Source organism: Zalophus californianus, chromosome 13 (genome assembly GCF_009762305.2).
Source record: "Zalophus californianus isolate mZalCal1 chromosome 13, mZalCal1.pri.v2, whole genome shotgun sequence".
Lineage (NCBI taxonomy): Eukaryota > Metazoa > Chordata > Mammalia > Carnivora > Otariidae > Zalophus > Zalophus californianus.
Window position 1 is genome coordinate 3,823,216 of NC_045607.1, and position 24,650 is coordinate 3,847,865.

The 24,650-nt window shown below is 55.1% G+C and overlaps 3 protein-coding genes across 17 annotated transcripts in view; 2 read left to right on the forward strand and 1 right to left on the reverse strand.

The window, feature by feature from the left end:
* TSC1 (TSC complex subunit 1) overlaps nucleotides 1-2,831 on the forward strand; it is a 45,194-nt gene extending 42,363 nt beyond the window's left edge. For all 7 annotated transcript variants that reach the window (XM_027614731.2, XM_027614732.2, XM_027614725.2 and 4 more), the window contains 3 exons: nucleotides 1,466-1,653; nucleotides 1,739-1,900; nucleotides 2,263-2,831. In XM_027614731.2, the coding sequence (XP_027470532.1) occupies nucleotides 1,466-1,653; nucleotides 1,739-1,900; nucleotides 2,263-2,797 (885 nt within the window). In that variant the 3' untranslated portion in view covers nucleotides 2,798-2,831. The remainder of the gene's footprint in view (nucleotides 1-1,465; nucleotides 1,654-1,738; nucleotides 1,901-2,262) is intronic.
* A 4,112-nt stretch (nucleotides 2,832-6,943) lies between these two features.
* Nucleotides 6,944-18,248, reverse strand: SPACA9 (sperm acrosome associated 9). 7 transcript variants are annotated; one of them, XM_027614742.2, is made up of 6 exons: nucleotides 18,095-18,247; nucleotides 16,252-16,440; nucleotides 12,610-12,787; nucleotides 10,303-10,505; nucleotides 9,455-9,602; nucleotides 6,944-7,413 (listed from the first exon to the last, which is right to left on the reverse strand). In XM_027614742.2, exons 3-6 carry the CDS (start codon nucleotides 12,751-12,753, stop codon nucleotides 7,369-7,371), a joined length of 540 nt encoding a protein of 179 aa, XP_027470543.1. In that variant the 5' UTR covers nucleotides 12,754-12,787; nucleotides 16,252-16,440; nucleotides 18,095-18,247; the 3' UTR covers nucleotides 6,944-7,368. The 7 variants fall into 7 exon arrangements, with proteins under 7 accessions (XP_027470543.1, XP_027470544.1, XP_027470537.1 ...); XM_027614743.2 differs by lacking the exon at nucleotides 6,944-7,413 and adding an exon at nucleotides 8,476-8,547 and having other exon boundaries at nucleotides 18,095-18,245; XM_027614736.2 differs by lacking the exon at nucleotides 6,944-7,413 and having other exon boundaries at nucleotides 8,476-9,602; nucleotides 18,095-18,248.
* A 74-nt stretch (nucleotides 18,249-18,322) lies between these two features.
* Nucleotides 18,323-24,650, forward strand: part of AK8 (adenylate kinase 8) — a 117,896-nt gene continuing 111,568 nt past the window's right edge. For all 3 annotated transcript variants that reach the window (XM_027614733.2, XM_027614735.2, XM_027614734.2), the window contains exons 1-2: nucleotides 18,323-18,481; nucleotides 20,964-21,048. In XM_027614733.2, the coding sequence (XP_027470534.1) occupies nucleotides 18,398-18,481; nucleotides 20,964-21,048 (169 nt within the window). In that variant the 5' untranslated portion in view covers nucleotides 18,323-18,397. The remainder of the gene's footprint in view (nucleotides 18,482-20,963; nucleotides 21,049-24,650) is intronic.

A 24,650-nucleotide genomic window follows, 5' to 3' on the forward strand; every position in this document is an offset into this window, starting at 1 on the left:
CAAATGGGGGAGGCAGGGTGGTATCTGAGAATCAGGTTGAGCACGAGGGGGGGTGGGTAGGTGTTGGGTATAACACCTTCTGCAGTAGTTGTGAGGGTTCATGGAGGCACATGGATGTTCCTAGTTCAGTAGCTGGTTTGAGTCTCTATAAAGAGCTACTGTCATTGATGACAAAGGCCCGGTTCGTTCACCTCACCTGTGCTGACGTCTGGAGCCCTTGAGCACAGCTAGAATGGCCACATGATCCGGTGCCCAGTCCTGAGCCTAACTCTGTGGAGTTCCACACGAGGAAAGCATTCCCTGGTCATCTTCGAGGCAGGGACACCTCCATGGAAGCTCATCTCCTTGCTTTTTATGGTTTGTTTTCTATTCTTTTTTTTTTTTTTTAAGATTTTTTATTTAGTTGAAAGAGAGTGTGCAGGAGTGGAGGGTTTGTTATCTTTATTTTTTTTTTAAAGATTTTATTTATTTATTTGAGAGAGAGAGAATGAGAGACAGCACGAGAGGGAAGAGGGTCAGAGGGAGAAGCAGACTCCCTGCTGAGCGGGGAGCCCGATGTGGGACTCGATCCCAGGACTCCAGGATCATGACCTGAGCCGAAGGCAGTTGCTTAACGAACTGAGCCACCCAGGCGCCCGGTTTGTTATCTTTAAAAAAAAACAACAAACCTACGCTGTTTTATGTTACGTATACCTTACCACAGTGAAAACGCACAATACAAATGTAACACACGCTTGTTAGAAGAGTGTTATTTCCGTGTCTCTTCTGAGCACGAGTGCACACGTGCTCTGGGTATCCAGCTGGCTCAGTCTTTGGGCAGGCAGGCCGTCTGCCTGGCGTGGTCTGCGGGCTTCGGGGCGCCTGATCCACACGGGCAGTGTTGCCCGAGCAAGCCTGCCCCACTGCGCTGCGCCTGCTAGTTTTCCCTTGGTGTGAGGGGAGAAGAGTCTAAAAGAAAACAAATCACCTAAGACACCACTATGTTGAAATAACTGAATATTGGTATAGTTTCGTTTGGTGTTTGTGAATGTCAGTGTTTACATAGTTGGTCCTACTGTTCATGTGGTTTTATATGAAGTTTGCTTTTTTATCTTTTTACTGATACATAAACTGTAAGTTTACTAAAAACTTGTAGATATAAAATGTATTTTATATTCTCACTTAACTGTTCTCCAGGCATTAGACTTAACAATGCTTCCAGTTTTTTGCTCTTCTAAACATGATACAATGATTATTTTTGTGCCAAAATGTCTAGTCGTGTTTCACATGATTTCCTCGGGGGCAGATTTCAAGGAGGGGTTGCTAGATGAATGCTTCTTGCCAGCTTACTTTGCAGAAAGTTGTACAAATTCAGATTTCCAGCAGCAGTGCCCCAAAGTGCCTTTTCAGTGCTTAGTGCCTTGCTTTCGCACAATGGAGGTAGCACACTTGTTTTCTTAGGGACTAACTCCGGCCCCTCTTGTAGGAGGTAGAAATGATGAAAGCTGCGTGTCGGAAAGAACTAGAAAAAAACAGAAGCCACCTTCTCCAGCAGAATCAGAGGCTCGATACCTCCCAGAAACGGATTTTGGAACTGGAATCTCACCTGGCCAAGAAAGACCACCTTCTTTTGGAGCAGAAGAAATATTTAGAAGATGTCAAAGTCCAGGCGAGGTAACTCTGGTGGGCACGGATTTCTGCAGTGGTGGGTTTTTTTTGTCAGTGGGGCTTCCTATATTCTGGGTGGTCTGTGTTTCAGAGGACAGCTGCAGGCTGCAGAGAGCAGGTATGAGGCTCAGAAAAGGATCACCCAAGTGTTTGAGTTGGAGATCTTAGATTTATATGGCAGATTGGAGAAGGACAGCCTCCTGAAGAAACTTGAAGAAGAAAAAGCAGAAGCAGCCGAAGCGGCAGAAGAAAGGTAGGAACAAAGAGGCGGGAGCTGCAGCCTTGTCCCTGAGCCGCCAGCCGCAGAACAGGGCCCGTGTCTCGGGCTGTGAGAAGCCGTCTCCACTGGCTTGGGCAGGGCCGCCCGGGGGTCTCTCTGCGTCCCTGTCCTTGGCCCCAGATCACGGGATCGTGGTCACAGGAAGGGCTCACATGTGCGATCTCCATCTCCCATCCCTCGTTGAGACTCGGTTTCCCTTGCCGAGACCTCCCACTCAGGTTCCCCACTCAAAAGCACAGAGTTCAGTGTCTGCGTGAGCCAGCGTCGTTGCACGCCTCCCACACACGCAGGCACTGCCAATGCCGCCCCTCTTCTCCTCCCTGGATTTCTTACAGGCTTGCCTGTTGCAAGGACGGCTGCTCGGATTCCCTAACAGGGCACAGTGAAGACGCATCTGGCCACAACGGCGACACCAAGCACCCCCGACCTGGCGGCAGCGCGCGGGCCGGCGGTGCGAGTAGAGGGGGTGGAGCTGGCCGTGGTGGCAGCAGCAGCGAGCTTTCAACCCCGGAGAAACCCCCCATCCAGAGGGCCGGCCTCTTCAGCAGTCGGTGGGAAACTACTGTGGGAGAGTCTGCCACCAGCATCCCCACGACTGTCGGCTCCCTTCCCAGTTCAAAAAGCTTCCTGGGCATGAAGGCGCGAGAGTTATTTCGTAATAAGAGTGAGAGTCAGTGTGATGAGGACAGCGTGACCATCAGTAGCCTTTCTGAGACGCTAAAGACAGAACTGGGCAAAGACCCGGGTGCGGAAGCCAAGACCCCCCCGAACCTCGACGGCCCGCACCCCTCCCCCCCGAACCTGGACAGTGTTGGACAGCTGCACATCATGGACTACAACGAGACTCATCATGAACACAGCGAAGGATGACGGTCACTCAGTGTTAACTTGCAGGTTGCTGGCGTAGAACAGGAGGTGTGAATGCACGTTCCCAGGCTTTCCTGTCTCCAGGGTCTGGGTGGCTAGCTCATGCGGTGGAAATGGGATGGAGGTCCTTTTGACAGTTGACTGAACGCAGAACGGTTTTTGGATCTGGCATTGAAATGCCTCTTAACTTTCCCCTCAGCCCACTCCCCAGCCTGTCTTTCATTTACCCAGCAGTGTGGACTAATCCGAGGGCCAGTTTGCATTCCTCAGTAGCTTTATTTTCTTCCTTCCCCCACAATGGTTGCGCCCTTTGAACCTGTGCAATATGAGGCCAAATTTAATCTTTGAGTCTAACACACCACTCTCTCCTTTCCTGAAACTCGGAGAATGGGTTGGCTCTCCGTTAGCCCAGGTAATTGGTGGTGTTGCAGGTAAGTCTGGTCTTGTCCCTTTCCACAGGGATGTAGCTTGCGAAGCTGGTCAACTTCATGTGGAAGCTTTTCACATGAGACTTTGTCACTGGTTTTTGGTTCTGAAGTGCAGCCTCTAAAGCAGCAGATCTAGAGAAACAATTGTTTATTCTCCCTTACGTTCTTTTGGCAGTTCTGATAAGCTTCCTAGAAAGTTCTGTGTGAACAAACGTCTGTTGTTAGAGGAGTCTGGAGCTGGCACCATGGAGACCATCCTTTTCCTTTGGGAATGCTCTGTCCCTCCTTCCCCGCTACCTCTTATTTATTTGGTGTTTGCTAGAAAGCTGGGACTGCTCTGACCAGGCTGGCGTAGGGGTGGTAAAACCCACTCTCTGCAGGAGGGGAGGTTGGTGGCTTGAGCAGTTGCCTGAGAAGCGCTTGTGGACGAGGAACTGCCCCTTGGGCAGGGCTGTGCCAGCTGAGCCTCGGGGTTCACCCCCCCCCCGCCTCGGTCTGTCTGCCTCTCTCCCTTCGTGTTTCCATGAGCCTCTCATCTATGTCAGCTTCTTGGTGATGCTGCTGCAGAAAGGCTCTGAAGGCCCAAAGAGTTTCTTCAGCATTTAAATGACCATTGCTTCTCAGGCTGGTAGAGCCACCTCGCCGTTGCTGATTCTAGACCACCAAAAAGGTAACAGCTTTCTCACACCAACCTAACTTTCCGGGGCCGGCCCTCCAGGGAGCTTGATGCTGCTCCCTTCCCACACATTAGTGGTGGCCGAGCAGTTCAGAGCAGAGTCCTGGCGAGCGTTGACAAAGGCGGTCTGGTGTGCACCCTGGGCTGCCTGCACACGCTCAGGGGAGGTGACCCCAGCACAGCATCTGAAACTCAATACAGGCTCCAGAGGTAGATGCTAGAAGCCTAAGCGCTGTTGCTTAGTGTCCCAGCTGAGGCAAGGAGAGACCGGTAGGAAAGAGCCGATGAACTTGGTTTTTCTCTTTTTTATTCTTTTAGTTAAAAGTATACGAGGGGTTTCAGCCGTGAGGGGGGAAAAAGACGGACTGTAATGGTACGAAATCTTACTGCTTACAGAAGCTTCCAGCATGTGAGGGTGAAGGTCTTGTCTTTTAAGTGTTGCAGTAAACATTCTAGCACTCCTGACCAGAGGGGGCGAGGTCACGAGAGACACTGTCACCACCACTACACTGGCGCGAAGCCTCGTCCAGACGGGATCTTCAGTGTGCTTGACTGTGCCCGGCCCTGCCCGGCCGGGCAATGGCTGCTGGATGACCCGTGTGGACTAGCAATAACCACATGTGGTGAATTCAGCTTTGTCCAAAGGAGAGCTTAAAATCGAGTATGTCCTGTTTCCTAGTTCAGTTTTAGGAAAGGAAAACACGAGCAAATTCAGAAAGGAAGAAAATGTTAACTGGATTCCTACTGAAACCAGGTCAAAACGCTCACCCTTCCCCAGCCCGAGACACCTGTGCCACAGAACAAAGACACCAGGCGTTTAAATCAAAGCCTTTTTCCTGATTAACTGGCAAAGGCAGAGGCCAATGTAAAGAAAGAGAAAACATTTTTAAGAACTGAGAAGATTGTAAAAATACAGGGCAGAAGGGGGAGGCAGTGTGGTGAAGTGGGCTGTGGCCTGCGCTGGAGGCTCTGTGAGTAGGTCTCTGGGCCCAGGGCCCTTGGCACATCGCTCGGCCCAGCCGGCTGCTTAGCTCGACAACCATGGCCAGCCTAGGGGAGCTGCGCTCAGCTTCCTTTGCGTTCTAGGGGGCCGGGCTTTTTATTCAGCCAAGGCTGGGGGACTGAGGCCTGGATGCCTGTTGAAGTTACCCAGCCTAAACATTTAGGCTTTTATGTTGCAAAGGACTCAAGTCAATAGTAAGGTTTAGTTTGGTTTTAAAAACAATAAACCTGCCAGGGGCCAACAGGTCACCGATTGCGCAGCAGCGAGTCTTTTTAAGGACAGAAAGGTGATAGATAGTAGAGGGACACTACAGAGAGAATTCGAGCCTGGGAGCTGGCAAATGTATTAGAATAGTTACAGCATCAGGTCCAGCAGCTTGGGCAGGTCAGGCTTGCCTGCCTCAGAGCTGTGTGGCCAGTGTGCGTGACCTGCTCTGATCCCCACCCAACACTAACCAGGGTCAGCACAGGGCCTGGGGTTGCAATCTGCTTCTTGGGCAGCATGAAATTTGTTTTCAAAAGGAGCACTACAGTATCACGGGGGTGGTGGGGCCAGGTCGGGCCGAGTGGCAGCATGGTCTCCATAGAGAAAGCACGTTCCCGAGTCCACTGCAGGACGGAAGCACACGGGCCTTCCAGACAGGACTTTTGAGGGATTTTTAAAAAGCTTTTGACAGGGTTCTGCCATAAAGTCTACAGAAATTGTTAGTGTAGCATTGGAAGAAGTACCTAGTCACGAGTAAGAAAATAAATCCAAAGGCAGGAGACAGAGGTCGTTTCTTGGGTCAGGAGGTTTTTAAAGGCTTCCATGAGCCGAGTGCCAGGCCCAGCCGTGGGCAGCCAGTGGGCGGCCATGGCCTCCCTAGCTTGGTCAGCAGAGTGTTTCAGCTGCTGGGGATTCTTAACCAGGCTCCATGGGCGCAGAGAGAAGCGATAGGTCAACTGCTGTGTTTGCCTTGTGGAGGGGAAAGGGGCCAGCTCTTCCGAGCAGGGAATCTGGGAGCCGCTGACACGGATGGTGAGCCCACTGTGCAGCTGTGGCCCAAGAGGCTGGCACATCACGGGGCAAAATCAGGACGACAGGACGCGAAACTCTAGACCCTGGGCTGTCCCCGTTTGCCACAGCCCGTGTAGTTTCTAGAGGTTTTGTCACAAAAGGCCAAAGTCTTATGGTTGTGCAGAAGGGGGTGGCTGATAACAGCGGCCGCGATGAGGGCATCCCCGTGAGCTGGGCTGTAGGGGTTCAGACTCACAGTTCCGAATGAAAACTTGGGTGTTTCTGTGTAGAGAATATAGCATGTGCTGTGACTAGCCAGTGGGAGTTTGTACCAAATACTAGAACATGCCACTTGAAGCCAGAAAGAATGGAAGAATGAGTGAGAGGAAGTGCCACGTGGAGCGCCAAGAGATGGGAGGAAGCTGTGCAGGTTAAGGAGAGTGTGGGCGGTGCGGAGGCTTGCTCCGGAGCCACGGTCCAGGCAGAGGGCCACCCAGCCTCTCTCAGAGGGGTCCTAGGCCGAGCCCGATCCCACCCACGTCTCCTGCGGGGAAGAGAGGGGCTCATGGAATGACCCCCATCAGCGCAGCTACCTCTGCTCCTTTCCACTCTGGAGGTGTACGCTGGAAACTGATCTCCAGCCCCACCACATCTGTATGTGTTTCTGCCCAGACTTCTGTAACTCGAGCCCTCCCTTCCCTTCCCTACCCCTCCCCGGTGTGGCAGAGGAATTGGTTGCCCTCAATGATGCTTTTCTGTATAGGTGAAAGTAAGTGTAGGTCGGGGCCCGGCCCCAAGGCTGCTGCTGTGACCCTTGTCACCATGTGGCTCGTGTCCCCATCAGGACTCTCTGACGTGTGCAGGGAGAGTGGGTTCCCGTCTTTTCCATGCCGTCCTCCGGTCTGTACGTGCTCACCTGAGAGGAGAGGGGCTGTGGCAACCAGGGAAGCCTGCCCGGGGTAGTGAGCCCCTGCACCCACCACTGCAGAGGAGCCCTCTGCCCCCCTTCCCTTCCCTTCACCACCGAATTGTCCGTCTGGGATGAGTAGGCCAGTTGAACCGTTGGAATAGATGTTTTAGAGGAGACCCCTGAGAGTTTGAGACCCACCCCCCATCACCCCCTCCTCCCTTCCCCACCTCGCTACAGTGTTTGGACAGGAGGGTACGGCGCTGCTGGATGCAGCAGATACTCTGGCTGATCAAAGAGGCAGCCGGGCATTTTGCACTAGGAAGAATCAGTGATCACTTTTCAGAAGACTTCTATGGACCATAATAAGTATATTACGGAGGAACAGATTTTGTTAAGACGTAATCTAGTTTTGTAACTCAATTATGGATCAACCACATGTGGCTAACTTGCAGTTTAAAGGGATCCCATCAGTGAAAAAAAAGATTTTTTTTTAACCGACTGCTTTTAGTTAAATTTGAGAAAGTCCTCTTGTCAAAAGGTTTAAACCTTCCCGCCTTGATCTTAGAAGCATGTCAAACAATCCACGTCAGATGCCATAAACAAGAACTGCGAGAGAAAATGGTACAATCTTAGTAAATGGGAATTGGAATCAAAAGGGTTTGCTGTCCTTCTTAGAATGTTCTAAAATGTCAAGGCAGTTGCTTGTGTTTAACTGTGAACAAATAAAAATCTATTGTTTTGCACTATTCTGCTGTGTTGACATGAAGTGACTCACGCTGGCCTCTGAGGGGCTCATAGGTGAAGTAGGGACCCGTCCACGGATGCGGAAGCCTCCGGCCTGGCCTGGTTGGTCACCTCAGGTGGCTGGAGGAGGTGCTGACAAGTAGAATCTGGCTTTCGTCTCTCTAGGACCCTTTTTGTTCTAGCCCATTCTGTGGCCCACAGCCAGAGATCCTCCCTTTCTCTGCCTCGGATTCCTGCCTTCCCCCCCCGAGAGTGGCATGGTGGCATGGAGCAGGTGACATGAGTCATCCCCACCCAGACTCTCCAAGCCGGACGGCCTGCAGGGACCGCACTGCTGTCCCACCTCGTGCTGGGAGTATGCTTGCCTCCCTACGGGTTGGCTGGCCATTGGCTTTAATACAGTCCTTTTGGTGGCACCCAGGTGACACCGAGGTCATCGAGAGCTTACCGGCCATGTTCTGTGAGCGTGCCAGGGAGAAGGGCAGCCGGCACCCACCACCTTCCTTCCGTTACGTTGTCAGGGTTTTGGAGGAAGGCAGGAAACTACCTCAAACAATTGTTCGATCCAGCCTTGCCTCACCATCTCTTCCTTGGAACAGACATTTCCAGCTGCCCCTGCAAATCGGTGTGCTTTGCCCATGTTAATGGTGGAAGCAGCTCTTTGAGAGAAAGACTCAGAGGTGGCAGTTTTTGATTTCGTCTGGAAAATTCAGATGTCTATTCAGATTCCTGTCTGAACAGCTTCTAACTACGGAAGGCCAGTTACGAGCTGGTCTGTGGGTCTTTGGCATGAACCCCCCGAGGGCAAATGTCTATAGTGGTTGCTCTTTGCTCAAGGTTTTGCTTGTGAGGCTACTGGCCAGTGTCCTCTGAGGTCTCAGGGTAAATAAAGAAGGGGTAACTCCCAGGAAACCAAGCCAGGCAGAGAGGGGAGAACACTTTTTATTCTTGACGGTCGCCCCCGAGGAAGCAAGAACACAGAAGCTAAGTCGCCCCCTGTGAAGGGAAAAGCCAACAGTCAGTCAGAACTTCCAGCAAGCTCAAGAGCCAGAGACACATTCTGTAATGTCGGGGCCTTGACTGTGTTGTGAAAATCAGGAAACTGTCCTTGCACAGGAGCCATAAAATCAGAATTCTTCCGGTTTCTCTCATGGTCTCCCCTCTCCCAAGTAAAGGAGAGCAAAGGCAGGTTCGCTCCCCTTTGGGTTTTGGTTCAGAGACCTAATCACACTGAGGAAGTCCACCGTGCCGGCCCTCAGCATCCTGGCAGGCTGAGCAGCTGGACCTTGCAGGAGCCGAGCCTTGCCTACGGTTGCCGCTGTGGTGGGAAAGGAGCTGGCAGGCCTCCGGCTCAGCGGCTCGGCCCAGAAAGCCAGACCTGCAGCGTGGCCGGGCCTGGCAGGGTGCAGGCTGGCAGCTCCCAGAGCACCTGGGCAGGCTGGTGACCCCAGTTCTCAGCAGCCTCCCCGGGACACCTGCTCCCACCAACACCGGAAGTGGGGGTCCTCTTCATTGGCACAGAGCCTGACACTCAGAGGTGAGGAGAGCTTAGAAGTGAAAGTGAGAGAGGAAGAGAGGTTCTCAACAGTATATTGGGCAGGCCCCTCTGGGGTTCATCCGTGGTGGGGACTGTGGATGCCAAAGAATGGATCAGCCAGTGGAGACCAAGTTAAGTGACCAAGCACGCTACAGGACACAGCAGGTTGCCAGCTATGAGTTACAGTTGCCCACCAGGCGGTCTCCAGGGAGGTTTGAAACATCCTGTGTCATTCCCCCTACGTTTGGGGCTGTCTTTTGTAAGTCGCCTACATTTGTGCTTTCTTAACCGAGGCTGGGTGCCTGTGGTCCAGGAAGGGCGAGCAGCCACCCCGGTGGCTTCCTGGCGTGCCTGGGGCTCACTCACATGCTGCAGGGCTTTGCGGGGCAGCTTCTCTGAGTGGGCGATCCATTCTTTCATTAAGTCCAGGGTGATGGGGATGAGGCTGACGACACCTCCGTAGTGGTTCCTGGCCTCGTCACAGCTGAGGTGGTTCACCACGTCGTGAGGGTACCTGCAGGGCAGCAAGAGGGCTCCATCCAGGCCTGGGGCAGGCTCTAATCCTGGCCGCCCCTCAGAATCCCCTGGGGAGGCTTAGGGCCGCACGGGCCGAGCCGCACTCTCTACCGGACCGTGGTTCGGTGGGCTTGCGGCCCAGGAGCCCTGGCTAATCCAGGTGTGAGGGGCAGGACTCTTGAACCACTTGCCTTTGGTTGTAGAACCCCGGATCAGGGGCCGTGGAAACCTGCCGTAACTGCTCCAAAACCTGCTGGTTAGTCCCTCTGCCTCTTCACCCCGAAAACTAAACGGCGTGCTCCGGAACAGGGCACTCTGTGCTGAGGGCTCCCAGGGCACAGAATGAGGGAGCCGCACTGGCGGTACTGGGGCTTCTCCGTGGGCTTCTGGGAACACGTGCCCTGCGACGCCCCCTTCCCTTTGTCCGGTACCAGCTCCACCCTACCTGCGGCCTCAGCAGCCATCGTTTGCACTAAAACAGTTTGTGGGGTTGGCCCTTCCAGTAAGTCAGTGGGCCTGGGATTTCCCACCAGGTAAGGGGGTCTGGACAGTCGCCACAGGATCCACCCGCGGGGACGCACCTGCCCTGTCCGCAGACGCCTGCCTCTTCCTGCGGGTCGCCCCCTCTCCCTCCCCGCCCCGCTGCCCTCCATGCTCGGGCCGCTGGGGCCTCCGGAACAGGCCCAGAAGGGACTTACTTTGCTCTGAGGCTGCTCAGGTCGTTGCTTTGGCTAACCATGGATTTGCATTTCTCAAGCAGGTTGTTGGTGGCCGGGGTGCCGGAGTGGAGGGCTTCGAAGTGCTGACACAGCTTGTTCAGCTCTGCGCAGATGTCCAGGAACATGAGCAGAACGCGCCGGTCTGTGGAGTTGTTGCAGTAATGCTCCGTGTAGCTCTGCACCTGTGGGGGCCGCACGCTGGGCGCTCAGGAGGCGGAGTCACGGGGCAGACGCCAGTCACACTGAAGCGTCTGCATGCAGACGCCACTACCTACAGTCACGGTCACGGAGCGTCCCAGGCGCTGGGCCAAGCGCCGTGCAGGCTGGACCTCACAGCTCTCAACATGCTCATCTAAACCCCACGGGGCGCCACGCACCTCAGCCAACACCCAAAGCAAAGAGCGCCGCTCCCTGACCTTTCGGGACACAGTCCCACTCAGGCCCCACTGAGGAGCAAAGAGAAGGCACTAGAATTCTCTCAAGTTACCTTGTCCTGTGTTTCCAAGGTAGAGGAAGGAGGGACAAAGGGAGCCAGCAGAGGCATCACCCATAGAAGGTAGTCTGTACCTCACACCACACACTGACACCAACTCTAGGATGAAGATCTTAAATGCCAAAACAAAACGAAAGCTCTCCTGTGAACGTGTTCCAGATGCGGGAGTCGGGACGCCTTTCTCAAGTCATTAAAGGTGTTCAGAATGGTGAGACGGCTGAGCCACGTTCAACCCCTCTGCTTGGGGGGAATGGAGGTCCTTCCCGGGCAGGGGCTCTTCCTCTCTATCCAACTTCACCCCCCCCCCCCCCCCGCCCCAACCCCATCACTGAATCTGAGGTCAGGCAAGGCGGGAGGCCTGGCCTCGGGCTGAGGAGAAACTGGCTCCGGTTTAGGCAGGATTCACTGGCCCATTTCCCCAACGCAGGCCCCACCCGTGGCAGGCCGGTGGCTGGGGACATCACCTCCCTCCTCTAGCAGCCAGAAAGTTCTAAGTCGAAACCAGGTTGCCTTTCTGTAGCTAGGGGATGTCCTCCCAAATGATCTGAGTGGTTCCAAGTCTAGCAGCTCCGGGGGGGCTCCGGCCACCTCCATATCTGCTACGGCACTGCGGAAGGTGAGGAGGGGCCTGCCCCGCGGTGTAACTACAACACAGCAGTCACTGGGCTACCGGGTGTGTGTGCTGGTTACCTCTGGATAACCCAGGCTCAGGGAGGGCAGGGTGAGGCCAAGAATTGAAGCTTCCCATAGAGAGTCAAACCCTGGGGCCGTTGTTTACCAAGAGCCTTTGCTGAACCTAAGACCAGAAGGCCACTCCCTTGTGCGGGTAAGGGGGTGGGGGTGCGGGTCTCAGATGCTCCTTCCTGATAAACCTGTCCAGTGGCCTTGGAAGTCTGAGCCTTTGGGGAACGGGCTAGAAAAAGGATGTAGCTAATTGACTTCCAGATAGTTCAGGGGAAAGAGGCTATTTTCTGTAGGTTTAAAAAGTTTTCAAGTTAAAAAACCAGGAGAGGCTTTTACATATATTAGAAGAAAGGATTTTTTGAAGGATTCCGGCAGGGTTGCTATTCCCTGTGGGCCCATGCACTTCTCCTAAGCAGTTCTGAGCTCTGGAGGCCGCACCCGCCCCATGCCCCCATGCCGTGAGCCACTGGCCTTCCACAAGCTGACTCGTGGGCCCGAGGCATGTGTGCAGTTGGAAGGGTCCCACCTATGTGTGCTGCTTCCTGGAAGGCGTGTTCGGTCTTTGGCAGAGCAAACTGGGATAGAGCTAACTCAGGAGGACACCGGGTTAAGTGAAAATGTGTGCAGACGGGGGTGGGGAGGGTGGGGGGGTGGAGCAATGTGCTTGGCACCTCGCTGTTTCTCAGATCCCAGTTGGACCTAACAGCTGGGACCACAGGCATCAGACGCTGGCTGAGAGTCTCCCTCATGATCTCCCTAAATCTGCACACTCCCTGGAGGTGCTCACTCTACAGAGTAGACCACTGGAGCACAGACAGGTGACTCCCAGCTGGAGGTCACAGAGGGCGTGTGGGGCTGAGCCGGGACCTGAACCCTGGCTGGCAGTCTCCAGCCCATGTTTGTAAGCACTTTGTTATTTACTCACATACCTGGGGAGGGGATGCCTGGCTCGTTCCACTAGTTAAGCTCCAAGTCCTGACTCTGGCACAAGGTGCTTGCCCCCTCTGGGCCTCAGTTTTATCTTTCAAGCAAGGTGTCACACAGGAATCTCTGGGCCCCGCAGGCCCCTGGGAGCCCGGCCGCCCGCCCGCCAGCCCACGGGGTGCCACCTGTCCGATGCTGGCGATGGGCCGGGTCTTGTCGTGGGCGTTCTCCCTGCAGTGCTCCAGAGCGGTGATGAAGGTGAGCTGTTGCTGCTGGAAGAGCCTGTACTTCTGCTCAATGTTTCGAAGAGACTCCTTCGCCTCATTCATTGTCTTCCTCAGCGGTCATTCACAGGAGGGGGCTCTATGGGGAGGGAGAGTGCAGGGCTGAGGCGCTGGGCACAGACTGCAGGCCCAGCTCTGGAGCTCCAGACCAGCATGCCCAGGCCCCGCTTGGGTGAGAACCACACTCACTCCAGATGCCCCAGGCCATCCAAGACAGTAGAGCCTGACCCAGGTCCCTTTACCCTCCAAGGACATGTTCTTTGCCATCAACTGTGACTTCCTTGCCTCAAGTGTGGATACGGATTGCTCTGGTCCTCAGTTTCTCCAGACCTTGGACGGACGGACGGACACACACACACACACACACACACAGCCTCCATGCCTTCCTGCGCCGTCAGCAACAGAGGGGAGCACGGCATGTCATAGAAAATAAAATCTGTGATTATCAGTTTGGACCAAATCATTTTAAAACATCTGCCTCTTTGCAATTGGTGGGAAAGTCTAAGGATTGTTTCCAGTGGGCCAAGCAGGGGAAGAGCCTGTACTGGATTGTCGAGTGCGAGAAGATGCAGTTTCCCTGCCCTGTGCTTGGGTCAGGAGCCCTGATCTCAGGCTGGCACATTCTCAGGGCAGGGGCTGGCCTGATGGGAAACATTAACGCCATGGGGAGTGCTCTCTTTTGGTGCCTCACAGACTGTCCCTGGTGTGTGGTTCAGGTAGTCCACAAGGCATCTAGAATCTTCTGTGAGCAGAGAAGGCTGTGGGTTCTGCTCTCTGTGACATCACAGTTTTGCTGAGCCTGTGCAAGATACCCAGGTCCCAGATTTACGGAACTCCAGAACTGGGAGACCTCAGTCGGTCAACTCCCCTTAACTCCCGGGGCGGGGGGGGGGGGGTGGGCAGCTGAAGTCCAGCGTGTCACAACAAGCTTGTCGTGGACACCCTAGGTCCCAGGCTTCCTGACATCTAACCAGAGTCCTCAAAGCTGTCCCAGCCGCCACGCCTCCACCACGAGACACCACCAGCACTTCATGTGCCCTGTGTGAGCGGGGGTCAGAGGCGGCTGAGCCAAGCTAGGGTCCAAGCGAGTTGCTGCAAGGGCTGGGGTGGGGCAGAAGACATTCCAGGCTTCCTGGCAGGCCCCAGGTGGAGGAGAGCAAGCCCAAGGGAGACGGAAGGCCATTTCTGCTGTGTCTCCCTCAGCATCCCGAGCCCATGGCAGGGCTGGAGCAGGGAGGGCATCTCCGTGGCAAGAAGAGGGATGAAAGGAAATGCAAAAACAGATGAGAAGGTGGCCTCCAGGACACGACGGGGGCAGCACAGCAGAGAACTTGGGGAGGGCTGGGAGCTGAGCCGCGACAGGATGCGCCCTGATAATGGCGCCCTGTGAACCTCAGTGGGTTGAGGAGGACATGCAGCAGCAGTGCCCAGCGCCGCCGCCCGCCCCCCAGGAGCCACAGGGCCTGTTTGCTCACAGCAGCTGTAGCTCTATGGGGGTGGGCCTGGGCCAGGGCTGGGCTGGGCGCCCGTGTCCTCCCCACTCAGTCCCCTGCCCACTGTGGGCGAGCACAAAGGGGAGCCTGGGTTGTGGGGATGCAGTGGGGGCCCACTGTTTGTCAGACACCTGGAACCCCTGCCAAGGTCCCCCTACCCCCTGCCAGGCAGCAATGGCGGACGCGGTAAAGGGGGGCAGGGTTTTGGGTTGTGCCTCCAATGGTGCAGGCTTACCAGGCAGGTGAGGCACTCGGTGTGAAACTGAAGGGGGCACCACAAAGCCCAGCAATCGGGCCAGGTAAAAATATTTAACACACTATTTGAAGAAATAAAAGTCAACAGCAAAAAGTCCACAAAGTGCCTAAATTTTAAGTAAACACAGAATGGGATCCAGTGCGGGGCCTCGCTGTACAGGAGTCCGAGGCAAAAGGAACAAGTAATACTGATCCCATCTTTAAATTTTTAATAGTTTACTCTCAATGGTTTTTTTTTTTTTTTTGCATTAGTTTTGATGTTTTTAAATGTTATTCGTCCTGATGGCAGAGGTTTTTGGCGCCCTTCACATTCTGCGCCAAGGCAACCACTTTACTTGCCTCACCTAGTTTGGGCCTGGGGCTTACAAGTGACGCGGGGGCTGAAGGCCTAGAAAAGTCGGAGCCCAGCACACAGCGGGGCTTCGGGGGAGGAACAGGGGCATGTGCTTTCAGTCTGGCCTTCCCCCATTAACGCTCGGGGCTGTGCTGGGTGGTTAAGAACCCAAGCCCGGGAGTCCTATAGTCCCGGCTTTAAATCCCGGTGCCGCCGCAGGGTGAGCCTCCGCGTCCTAACGTGCTATTGGGAGAGGACAGGGCCAGCCTCCCAGCCGTGGGGTGAGGACCGCGGCAGGTGGCAGGTGTGGCGCCCAGGCCCTGGAATGCGGCAGCGCCCGATTGTCGGGGCAGTGAAAGCAGCTGTGATTACACGGTGTGCACACAATCACGGGAGTGGGCCACGACAGGCACAGTGTGCACCCGGAAAGCAGCAGAGGCTGCTGAGGACTTGACCTCCCGGAGAGGAGAGGTGGGGAGGGTGGGGCAGAGGGGTGGGGACCCTGGCTAGAGGCTGAGAGGGGGTTATGTGGAATATTGTGAGCAAGCACAGAAGGCAGTGGACAGAGTAAGGCCGAGGGACCTAAGCATCAGACAAAGCTAGGAGAACCACTGAAGGCCAAAATAAGAAGCACGTCATGCGTTCATTCATTCATTCATTCATTCATTCGGCAATGCCTCCCCTACGCCAGACACCATTCTGAGTGCTGGGCTATACACGGCATTGAACAAAATAGACAAGATCCCCTTCCCTGGAGGGACTTATCTTTCAGAGTGGGAGGCAGACAATAAGGATGAGTGAATGAACCACGTTTTAGATAAGGGCACTGCTAAAGAGAAGAGGAAGCTGGGCAGTGGGTTGGGAGTGTCGGGATGAAGAGCTTCACAGTCTGCAAGAGGGTCCTCTGCAGGGGGTGGGTGGGTGCGGGGCAGGGCAAACTAGAGCCATGCTCCAGCCTTCAAGGAGATCCTGAACACCCACCCCAACCCTCCTAACAGCAGTTACTCTCTGTGGGGCCCTAGGAAAACCCCGGCCATGCCTTAAGTCCTCACCTATGAAGGTACCACGATTATCCCATGACAGATGACAAAGCTGAGGTTACCCAGCTAGGAGAAGTGAGCCAACCAGGATCTCCCACTCAGCTCTGCCTGACTTTATAAAGTCTGGGCTCTTGGATAGCTCCCTCTCCCTCTGTGATGGTCCATAGAGACAGACATGCCAGACATCAGATTGACCAGAGCTGGGAGTGGGTGGGTGGGGTGGAGGGGATACCAAAGGCCCGAAAAGCTGCTCAAACCCTCCTATGGGTCATGCACTGGCTGGACCCCTGGGCCTCATTTCCACTCCCATGAGACTGTTCTCTGTTCCCCATCCCCTAAGGGGCCGCCCTATGTGTCTGACTCCCTGCCACCCTCCTGGGGCTTCCTGGGGCTGTCAAGTTCTCTAAGGTTATAGCCCTACCTCGGCTAGTGGCCCCAAGAGGCCCTGAGAGGAAAACTGACTTGGCTCTTGATCCTAGAGACTTGTGACATGCGAGCCAGGAATGTTGTAAGAAGAGCTGTAATAAGCTATCCAAAGTGTCCCTTGAACGAGAGTCACTGCAGCCAAATTAGTGTGGATGAAAGGCACAGGGTGCAGGCACTTCTCGATCTGGGGAGGAGGAAGGAAAAAATGATTACCCAATAGGTTTTAGGCTTTAATTGATTTGTATTTTTCCAGGCTGCTAAAGAAGATTAAATCATGGTATAAAAATCGCCTAAGGCTTAAAATAAATGAGGAGAAAGGCAAGTCATTTCAGAAATGTCCAGGAAGCAAACTGAACCTCTCCAGTGCAAATTGCGGGTTTGGTTGTTGTGTTCTTTGTTCAGGGGGAGGCAGCTTCCTTTTCTTCCCCAGCTGTCTTTGCAGTTGTCTTTGACAAGCCAACCAAGGTGTGCACGCTTTGAGGAAGCGGCTCTGAGGGGAAGAGGCAGAACTGCAGCCTTTTACATTGGAGGGCATGTCTCTGGACAAGTGGCTGGTGGTGACGGCTTTGGCTAGGAGTCAGACGTCAGCCCTGGCTCTGCCTTTGCTTAACAAGTGAACCTAGCCAAGAATTTTCCCCTTTCTGGGCCTCAGTTTATCCATCTGTAAAATCAGGGGGTTTGGATTAGAAGATCTTCAAGGGGACTTCTGATTTTAATGCTTCACGATCAACCCCTGATGAGGAAAGAGGCCCAGAAAAGGGAAAAGACTTTTGCCAGAAGTCATTCAGCCACAACCACCTTTCACCATTCTGATCCTCCAATTTCTCATCTGTAAAATGGGAATGAAGGTACTTATTTCTCAGGGCTGGTGCAAAGATTAAACGAGATAATATAACTAATAGTAGCCCCTATGCATTGTGCACTTACTACATGCCAGTTACCAATACTTCAGGTATATGAGCTCCTGGAATCCTTCCCTAATCCCCACTTCACAGGGGAGGAAAGTGAGGCAAAGAGCAGGCTCACAAGGCCAGGTGGAGCCAGGAGCTGAACTCGGGGCAATCTGTCCTGACAATGCCAGACGTCCTGTCCATAGTGTACAGACCCCATAGTTTTGTTAAGAACACTGAGGGCTCAAAACCAGGAGTAGCTAGCTCCTCCTAAAAATGGCAACAGACAAAAAGCTAGAGCTCCTAGTTCAGCGCTGTGTCTGATACCAGGCTGCCCTGTCCCACTGGGCACTGGCGCAACTCGAAGCGCTCCTTCCCCCCACCATGTCCCACCCGACCCGGGTCCCGCACCAGTCATTCCTTTCCCCCCAAACCCCAGGGTCTGGGTAGGGGTGGGCCCGCCCCCGCCCCCGCCCCCGCCCCCGCCCGCGCCCCCGGCCCGCTTTAACCTTGCTGGTCCTAGAGCGGCCTTCACTTACAGAGCGCTCTGTGGAGTGCCTCCGAGGCTGTGTGGGGCCCCGGAAGGGCGGGGAGGCCCTTCCCAGGGCTGGGGAGGCGGGTGGGTGGGGTGGGGAGGTCGATGAGAAGGGGCGGGGCCGCGGGCCCGATTGTTCCCGTGGGTGCCATAGCAATCGGGTCACGTGGCAGCCCCGCCCCACCCCGTGAGCCTAGGCCTTCCCTCCCGCCCCAGGGACTCCCCTACTTTTTCAAACCGTTCCCCAACTTCTATTCATTTTAAAGATGGGGAAACTGAGGCCCAGAGAGCAGAACTGAGCCGGCCCTCAGAGCTCCCAACGCCCGGGTCGGGGTGCGATGGCGGAACCAGCTCAGGACCCGCCTCCCGTCCCCCCGGTTGGCGTCCCAGCACCGGGGGCCCTCCCGAGGCACCTCTGGTCCTAGAAGGCCACTGCTGGAGCGGCCTGAGGGGTCCCGCTGAGACGTGCAGACTGCGGAGCGAGACCCGCGCGGGGAAGCACGTGCCCCTCCCCGGCCCCGGCGGCTGGTCCCGCGGGCCGAGGAGCCGGGGACCAAGCCCAGCTCCAGCCTGGAGGGCCGGCGGGCGCGCGCTGATGACGCTGCGCGGCGGCCCTAGCGACGGCGGTCTCCAGGGAGCGGGCGCGCGCTGATGACGCGCGGCGCGCCGGCCCTAGCGACGGCGGTCTCCAGGGAGCGGGCGCGCTGCACCGCGGCATGGACGCGACCACCGCCCCGCACCACATACCCCCGGAAATGCCCCAGTACGGGGAGACGTACCACGTCTTCGAGCTGATGCAGGTGACCGAGGCGGCCCCGCCCTGTCGCGACACCGGGCGCCGGCCGGGAGCCTCCGTCGCGATAGGGTGCGCGGCGGCGACCCCGCAGCTGGGGGCTGTCCGACTCCTGTACCGCCGGGACCCCGAGGGATGACTCGGTCGGAGGACGCCCCGCGTCGCTGCCCCGCGGACCCAGGAGGGAGGAAAGGGGTCAGGCCACCTGGCCAGGATTTGGTCATGGCTCTGGGCCGGCCAGCTCAATGGCCTGGACCAAGTCCCATTCTTTTCTCAGTTCCGGCAGCTGGCATTTGGGGGCCCTTCCCGCGCTGACAGCCCCCAGCCTGTCTGCAGTGTTCGTTTCTGAGCTGGGGAGTGTCCGCGTTCAAGGTGACATCACCGTCCCCTGAGATGGCTGCGACCCGGGACAGCAGCCCTGTGGCTTGGGCGGCAGCATTTCCCACATGGCCCTTCTTCATTAGGGCAGGAGTTCGGGGCTGCTCCCAACCTCTCATCCTGGGTGTCTGACTTGACTGGGCCCTCTCTCCCTGTGTGCGCTTTAGCAAAGCCCTGCCCCTACTGGTTGCCCTTCTGCACCTCCTGGAGAGAAAGGCTTTCAGGAGCTGGACTGAAAGAACTCTCTGTCGCTCAGAGGTTGTGAGGGCCAAAGGGAAGCTGGAGCCCAGTTTCCAGAGCATTTGCTCCTCCAGGTACACCCTATCCCCAGAGGCACCACTGTGGTGACCCCTGTGCTCATTTGAGCCTCTGACCTGCACACCTGAGAGCAGAGCTCAGACTCAGAAGTGTCACCATCTCTCCAGCAAACACATGCTTCCTTTGGAAAGTGTTAACTGGCAGAGGCAGGGAGAGAGAATTCTCTAAAACTGGGTGGCCAGTCTAAAAAGAAAATGGCCAGCTGAGTTGTAAGTCATCCGCTGGTGGGCAGGATGGGGCCAGCTCCTGGGGGCGCTGTGGTCTGCTCTAGAGAGCCTGCTGTATCTCAGAGTGATTTTTGGACGGAACAGTCTGCAGAAGCTTTTAGTTCAGTATTTCCAGTCCTTAGTCATTTGTGTGTGTTCCCTCCGTGGATCTTACCATTTTCATTACTTACACTTTTTATTTTAAAATAATTTTAGACCCACAGGATATTACCAAGATAGTACAGAGTTCTGATGTACCCCTCCCCAGCTCCCCCTACTAAGACCATCTAACGTCACTCCTTGACATTCACGGTCCTACAAGACAATTAACCAGATGGAGGCCTTATTTGGATTTCATCTGTTTTTACCTGCACTTCTTTCTTTTTCTGTCTGCACGGTTCTATGAGATGTTATCACATATATCGATTCATATAACCACCACCACAATTCCACTTTTGCTTAGAAATTTCTTTAAATCAACCTACTTAAAAAAAAAAATTCAACCTGTTTTACCTCCTCCTGAGCAATATCTTTGAAATCCTAGGTTTCCTAATACACAATAGATACAACTGCTTAAAAGCAAAATTAAAAACACTCATCTGTAAACCAGCTAGCATCATCTCACGTTGTCTCCTCAGTGAGAGCTGACCAGAGGCCTCTGCCAGTCGGGCCCTCCGCCAGCTGGGGAAGCTGAGGCTCAGATAAGGGAAGGGACTTGCTGGTGAGGTGCAGAGCGGAGCTAGGACTTCTCACAGCTCCGAGCGCTCTACCCATCCACACGTCCTCTGCCCCCAAAGAGCAAACACCCCTCCCTGGTTGTCCCTGAAGGATGCTCCTTCCTGCACCAGCACAGCTCCTATTATCTACCCAGTTCCTTCCTGTGCCTCTTGTTCTGGAACCATGGAAGCTGGTTTTCCTCGGAATTAAATGGTCAGACTAGCCCAGGACTGTTTAGATACTTGGCTGGTAAATACTCTGCCCCACCCCAGAGGGACACGGGTAGCAGTGATGGCCATGCCTCCCAGCAGTTATTGGCATTGGGCACCTACTGTGAGCGTGCCCAGCACCGGGACAAGGGTGAGGCAATAACAGCGAGCTGTAGGAGCATATGACAGGATTTATCTAGTGAGTGTGATCAGGAAGGTATGTTTCCATGGAGACCGGAGGACTCAGGGGGACAAGTGTTATAAGCTGAGGGAACAGCATTTGCTAAGGCTCTGAGGGGCACATGAACATGGTGCATGAGGAGAACTGAGAGAAGGCTGGTCTGGGAAGCACAAAGGGGCTGAGGGGAGAGGACCCTGGGCCCGCCTGCTCTGAGTCCAGGGGCAGTCCCTCCAGGTGCCTCCCCGGTGATACCCACACGACCCTTCCCTCATGCCTCTGCTCATGGGGACCCAGGCAGACAGCAGCTGGAGCAGGGGCCGGATCCCAAGTTGAAGGCGTGTTTGGTGGGTGTGGTGGAGAGATCAGGCCCCATAACCGGTATTGGTAGCAACCAGGGTTCTGGGCCACCTGAGCCCGAGCCCGGGGCTCTGGATGCCCACGCAGCTGTTAACCACCTGGGTGTCTGCCCTGTGCCCACAGAACATGCTGGAGCAACTCCTGATCCACCAGCCCAAGGACCCCATCCCGTTCATGATCAGTCACTTGCAACAAGACAATGATAATGGTGAGCATTCGAATGGGCCTCCTCCCCCTCCCCCTCCTCCTGCCTGACAGCTGTGAACCGCTCTGTCCTCCCTGTGTCTGAAGGGAGGGCTGGACAGGGTGGGGAGGGGTTTTGACAACTTGGGGTGGTGTCTGATTGAAAAATGCCTTAATTTCTTTGGGGGGCACAGCTTAAAATTTCTCTTGCCAAGTTATTAAAACGAAAACCTCCGAACGGCCCGTGGAAACAATTATTAATGCTCTCGCGGGTCCCATCTGATCTCGCCTGTTGGGTTTAAGCTCTGTGATGACTCCACTTGTCAGGTGTAAATTTGGTTTCTGGTCTGCCTAGACAGGCAGCACTTGGGTCTTCCTGATGGTCTCATGACTGGTGCCCATTAGTGAGTGCCAGAGTTCCCCCAAACCTTGGCCCAAGTGCAGGTCAGCTGGACCCAAAGCCACAGCTCAGAACCAGGGAGAAGGGAGGGGTGCTCCGTTCCACGGTCAATTTGCCAAGTGAAGGATCATTCCCGTCCTGTGTGAGCTGTCAGGGAGAACTGGTGTCTGGGAGCTTTGATGTTTCTTTCATCGGGGCACTGGCCGCTTTGAAGGAGATACCAGCACACCAGTGAAGTTAGCACTTGGCGCAGCTGAGAGGGGCAGAGGCTTGAGATGCCCCGCGGTGGGGTTCACACGCCTAAGATGAGAAAGGATGCTAAGCAGTTTAAAAAACAGCCACAAAGAAAGGTGGGAGGGAGGAGACCCCAGGCCTGCAGGTGCACCAGGCACAGCGGGCCTTTTCGGTGTGCCCCACCCCCAGATCCTGGCCCGTCTCAGGCTTGGCTGCAGAGCATCAGAGTGAGGGGCTGCTCGGGTCCCAGGCCATTTCACCAACCCAAGCAGAGTGGCTCGCAGAGGGCCCAGTTGTGCCCCTTTCTGAGCCTTTGGTCAGGGAGAATCGAAAATTGATGTTGGCTGTGAGTCCATTTGCCCCAGGTGGACATGGAGCTGTGAGCACGGAGGGCCAGGAGAACCATCTTCTCAAGCTGTCCATCTGGCCTCCTTGTGTTCCTGGTGGGGTTCACTGTGCCCCACAGAGACGCTTCTAAGAGACCTCCATTCTCTGATTGGCTGTTTATTACCTGGCATGGGGGTGCCTTCCTTCCTGGGGGTCCTGCTGCAGACTGCAGCTCACCAGCCGTGCCTCCCCCACGGGGCCTCCGTTTGCCGTTTGCTGGAGGCACAGGTGTCTGTCTGCCTTCCCACGTCCGCCACCCGAGTCTGGCCGGGGATCAGTGTTCCTGTTATCCAAGGACCACTTTCTCGTACTGCCACCACCCAGTAACAGCAAAACAAAGTGAAAGCAGAAGCAAAAGTATGGGAAAAACAAAGCAAAAGTAAAGTTAAAGTTGAAAGTAAAGTAAAAGTTAAATAGGAGCAAAGTAAGAGTGAATGTGACATGAAGGTGAGTTTGGTGAAGGGGCCCTTCCTGCCAGGCCACGTCAGGGGCCCTCCGGCCCACTGCGCTTCCCCACTCTTGCCAAGCAGCGAACGTGGCCCAGTCTGGGCCTCGGTACCCTCGTTCATACACCGGCCGTGCTTGGGTTACTGGGATGGAGGCCGGCGGGGCGCTGGCTGGTCCTGGTGCCTGGGCACAGGGAGGGCGGCTACGGGGCCTCTTCATCCTGCTGGTTTGAAACATTCTGCTTTGGGGTATGCGTGCCAGGCCACATGTTCTCCATCTCTGAGCCCCAAAGCTCAGCCAGCCCCCCAGCTGGAAATTCAAGAGCTGAAATGTGAGGCCAATTCTCATTATGCTTTCATTTTGCTCCTCTGTGTGCAGATTTGATTTTCAGTGTCAAATTGCCCACTTTACCAGCATCTTTCTGTTTTAGACTCAGGGCAGCCAACAACACTGGGGGCTGGCCTTACCGCCCCCCCTGCCGCCTCCACTCTCCCTTCATCCCCTTCCATCCTCCTTAGCAGCCCCTCCGTTCATTCATGGTCTGCTTTCCAAGGCCACCTGCCATGGAGCCTTGATTCCTTCTCCACACTACCCCCGCCCTGTTGCTCCCAACAGGGGTGAAGAACTCAGACCTGCCTCGTCTGGCTGTAGCTGGGGCTGGCCTCCTGGCCTCCTCAAGAGCTGGAGTCGGGGTTTTGGGCCCGATACTCTCTCAGGGAGTAGACGTATTGGATCCCAGTAACCACACTTTTGGGAGCCCTCCACTGCCTCTCCCAGGCCTTGGCTGGCCGCTCTTATGGTTGTTGGAACATCTTTGCCCTTTTTGCTCAAGTCCCAACCACTAAGTGAAGAGCAGAGAGGGACATCTGCGGGTCCCCCCACCTCCCGTGCCCAGGCTTCTGCCAACAAGTGAAGCAAAACATGGGGGAACGAGGGGAGGCTGGGCAAAAGAGCATGCTTTCATGAGTTTGTTTGGGGTGGAGGAAGCCAAGAACAGTTTAACCCCACCCTTGTATGTTCTGGAAGAAGACAGTGGACAAGGGGAGGCCCTCTGAAGTCCAGTGAGCATTTCCACTGCCCTGGGTCAGTGAGTAAGGTTGTCTCACCTCCTTCCAGGGGCCTGTGTTTACTGGAAACTGGGCGCTCAGTGCTTCTGCTTACTGGGCATGATGTGGTGTGGGCAGTGGCTCACATGGCCAGTGGCTAGTGTAGAGGGAGAGAAGGCTCCAGACTCATCCCAGTGAACATGTACAGGAGGGAATGAGGGGAGCCCCCGGCACATGGCTGGCAGCCCCTTCGCCTCGAGAAAAGCAGATTTAGTACAAAGTGAGCATTTACAGTAGCCCTGGGCAATATTAAAGCAGGTGATGGTGTGTATAATGGTATGTTGCGTTTTTTATCAAACGTTTGTCCAAGAAAGCTGTGTATTAGAGCTCCAATACCTAAGGGTTTTCTTGTGAATTTTAAATCATGCTCCTAGTTAAACCTCAAAAGGATCTGTGGATGGAAAGGTTTTTTGATTTCCTTTGAAGTGGTTTGAAGAAGTTGATTACTCTTGGCAGTCAAGCAGCCTTTTATGACACTGTTTATAAATAATTACTCATGAGCAGAGCTGGAGTTTCAAGGTGTTAGATTTTAAGAAACTAAAATTAATCACATAAATGTGTGCAAGAAATTAGGTGGGGAGAAAGGCCGTGAATGTTCCCCTTTTAAAGCATTTTCAGAGATGTGTACAATTTGGGTGCCACTTATTGGAGCCGGGAAGGGGAGGGTTTCCTCAGCAGCCTTTGAGCCCTGCAACTTTGTCAAGATGAACGCCTGCCTTGGGAGTCAACTCATTGCCCAGATGTTCTTGTCGAGGTGCAGCCCCTTCTCCTTGGGCTCCGCAGGCCCTGCGTCCCATTGGGTCTGGCCTGAGTTTTGAGGAGCTTGAGCAGAGGCCTGTGGCTAGAGTCCCAGAGAGGCCGCTGGGCAAAGGGCACGGGAGCCGGGCCAGTCCCCCTGCTGCTCCCTTCCTGTGGCTTTGGCCCGCAGAATATTGGAAGCTGTGTCCGCGAAGCACCCCAGCTGAACCTGCCTTGGAGGGGAAAGAGCATGCAGAGGTTTGCTGAGCTGGAGCGTGGCAGCATTAGCCCGGGCTGGAGGAGGCGCCCCTGGTG

What these genes read in the sequence shown, in the direction of transcription:
- SPACA9 (XM_027614740.2), bottom strand. Translation starts at nt 12,753, where the DNA reads ATGAATGAGGCGAAGGAGTCTCTTCGAAACATTGAGCAGAAGTACAGG. An exon ending in CCATCGCCAGCATCGGACAG is followed by an intron (nt 10,506 to 12,609) that starts GTGGCACCCCGT and finishes CGGCCCCCACAG; the next exon opens with GTGCAGAGCTACACGGAGCA. An exon ending in CTGAGCAGCCTCAGAGCAAA is followed by an intron (nt 9,603 to 10,302) that starts GTAAGTCCCTTC and finishes GCTGCCCTGCAG; the next exon opens with GTACCCTCACGACGTGGTGA.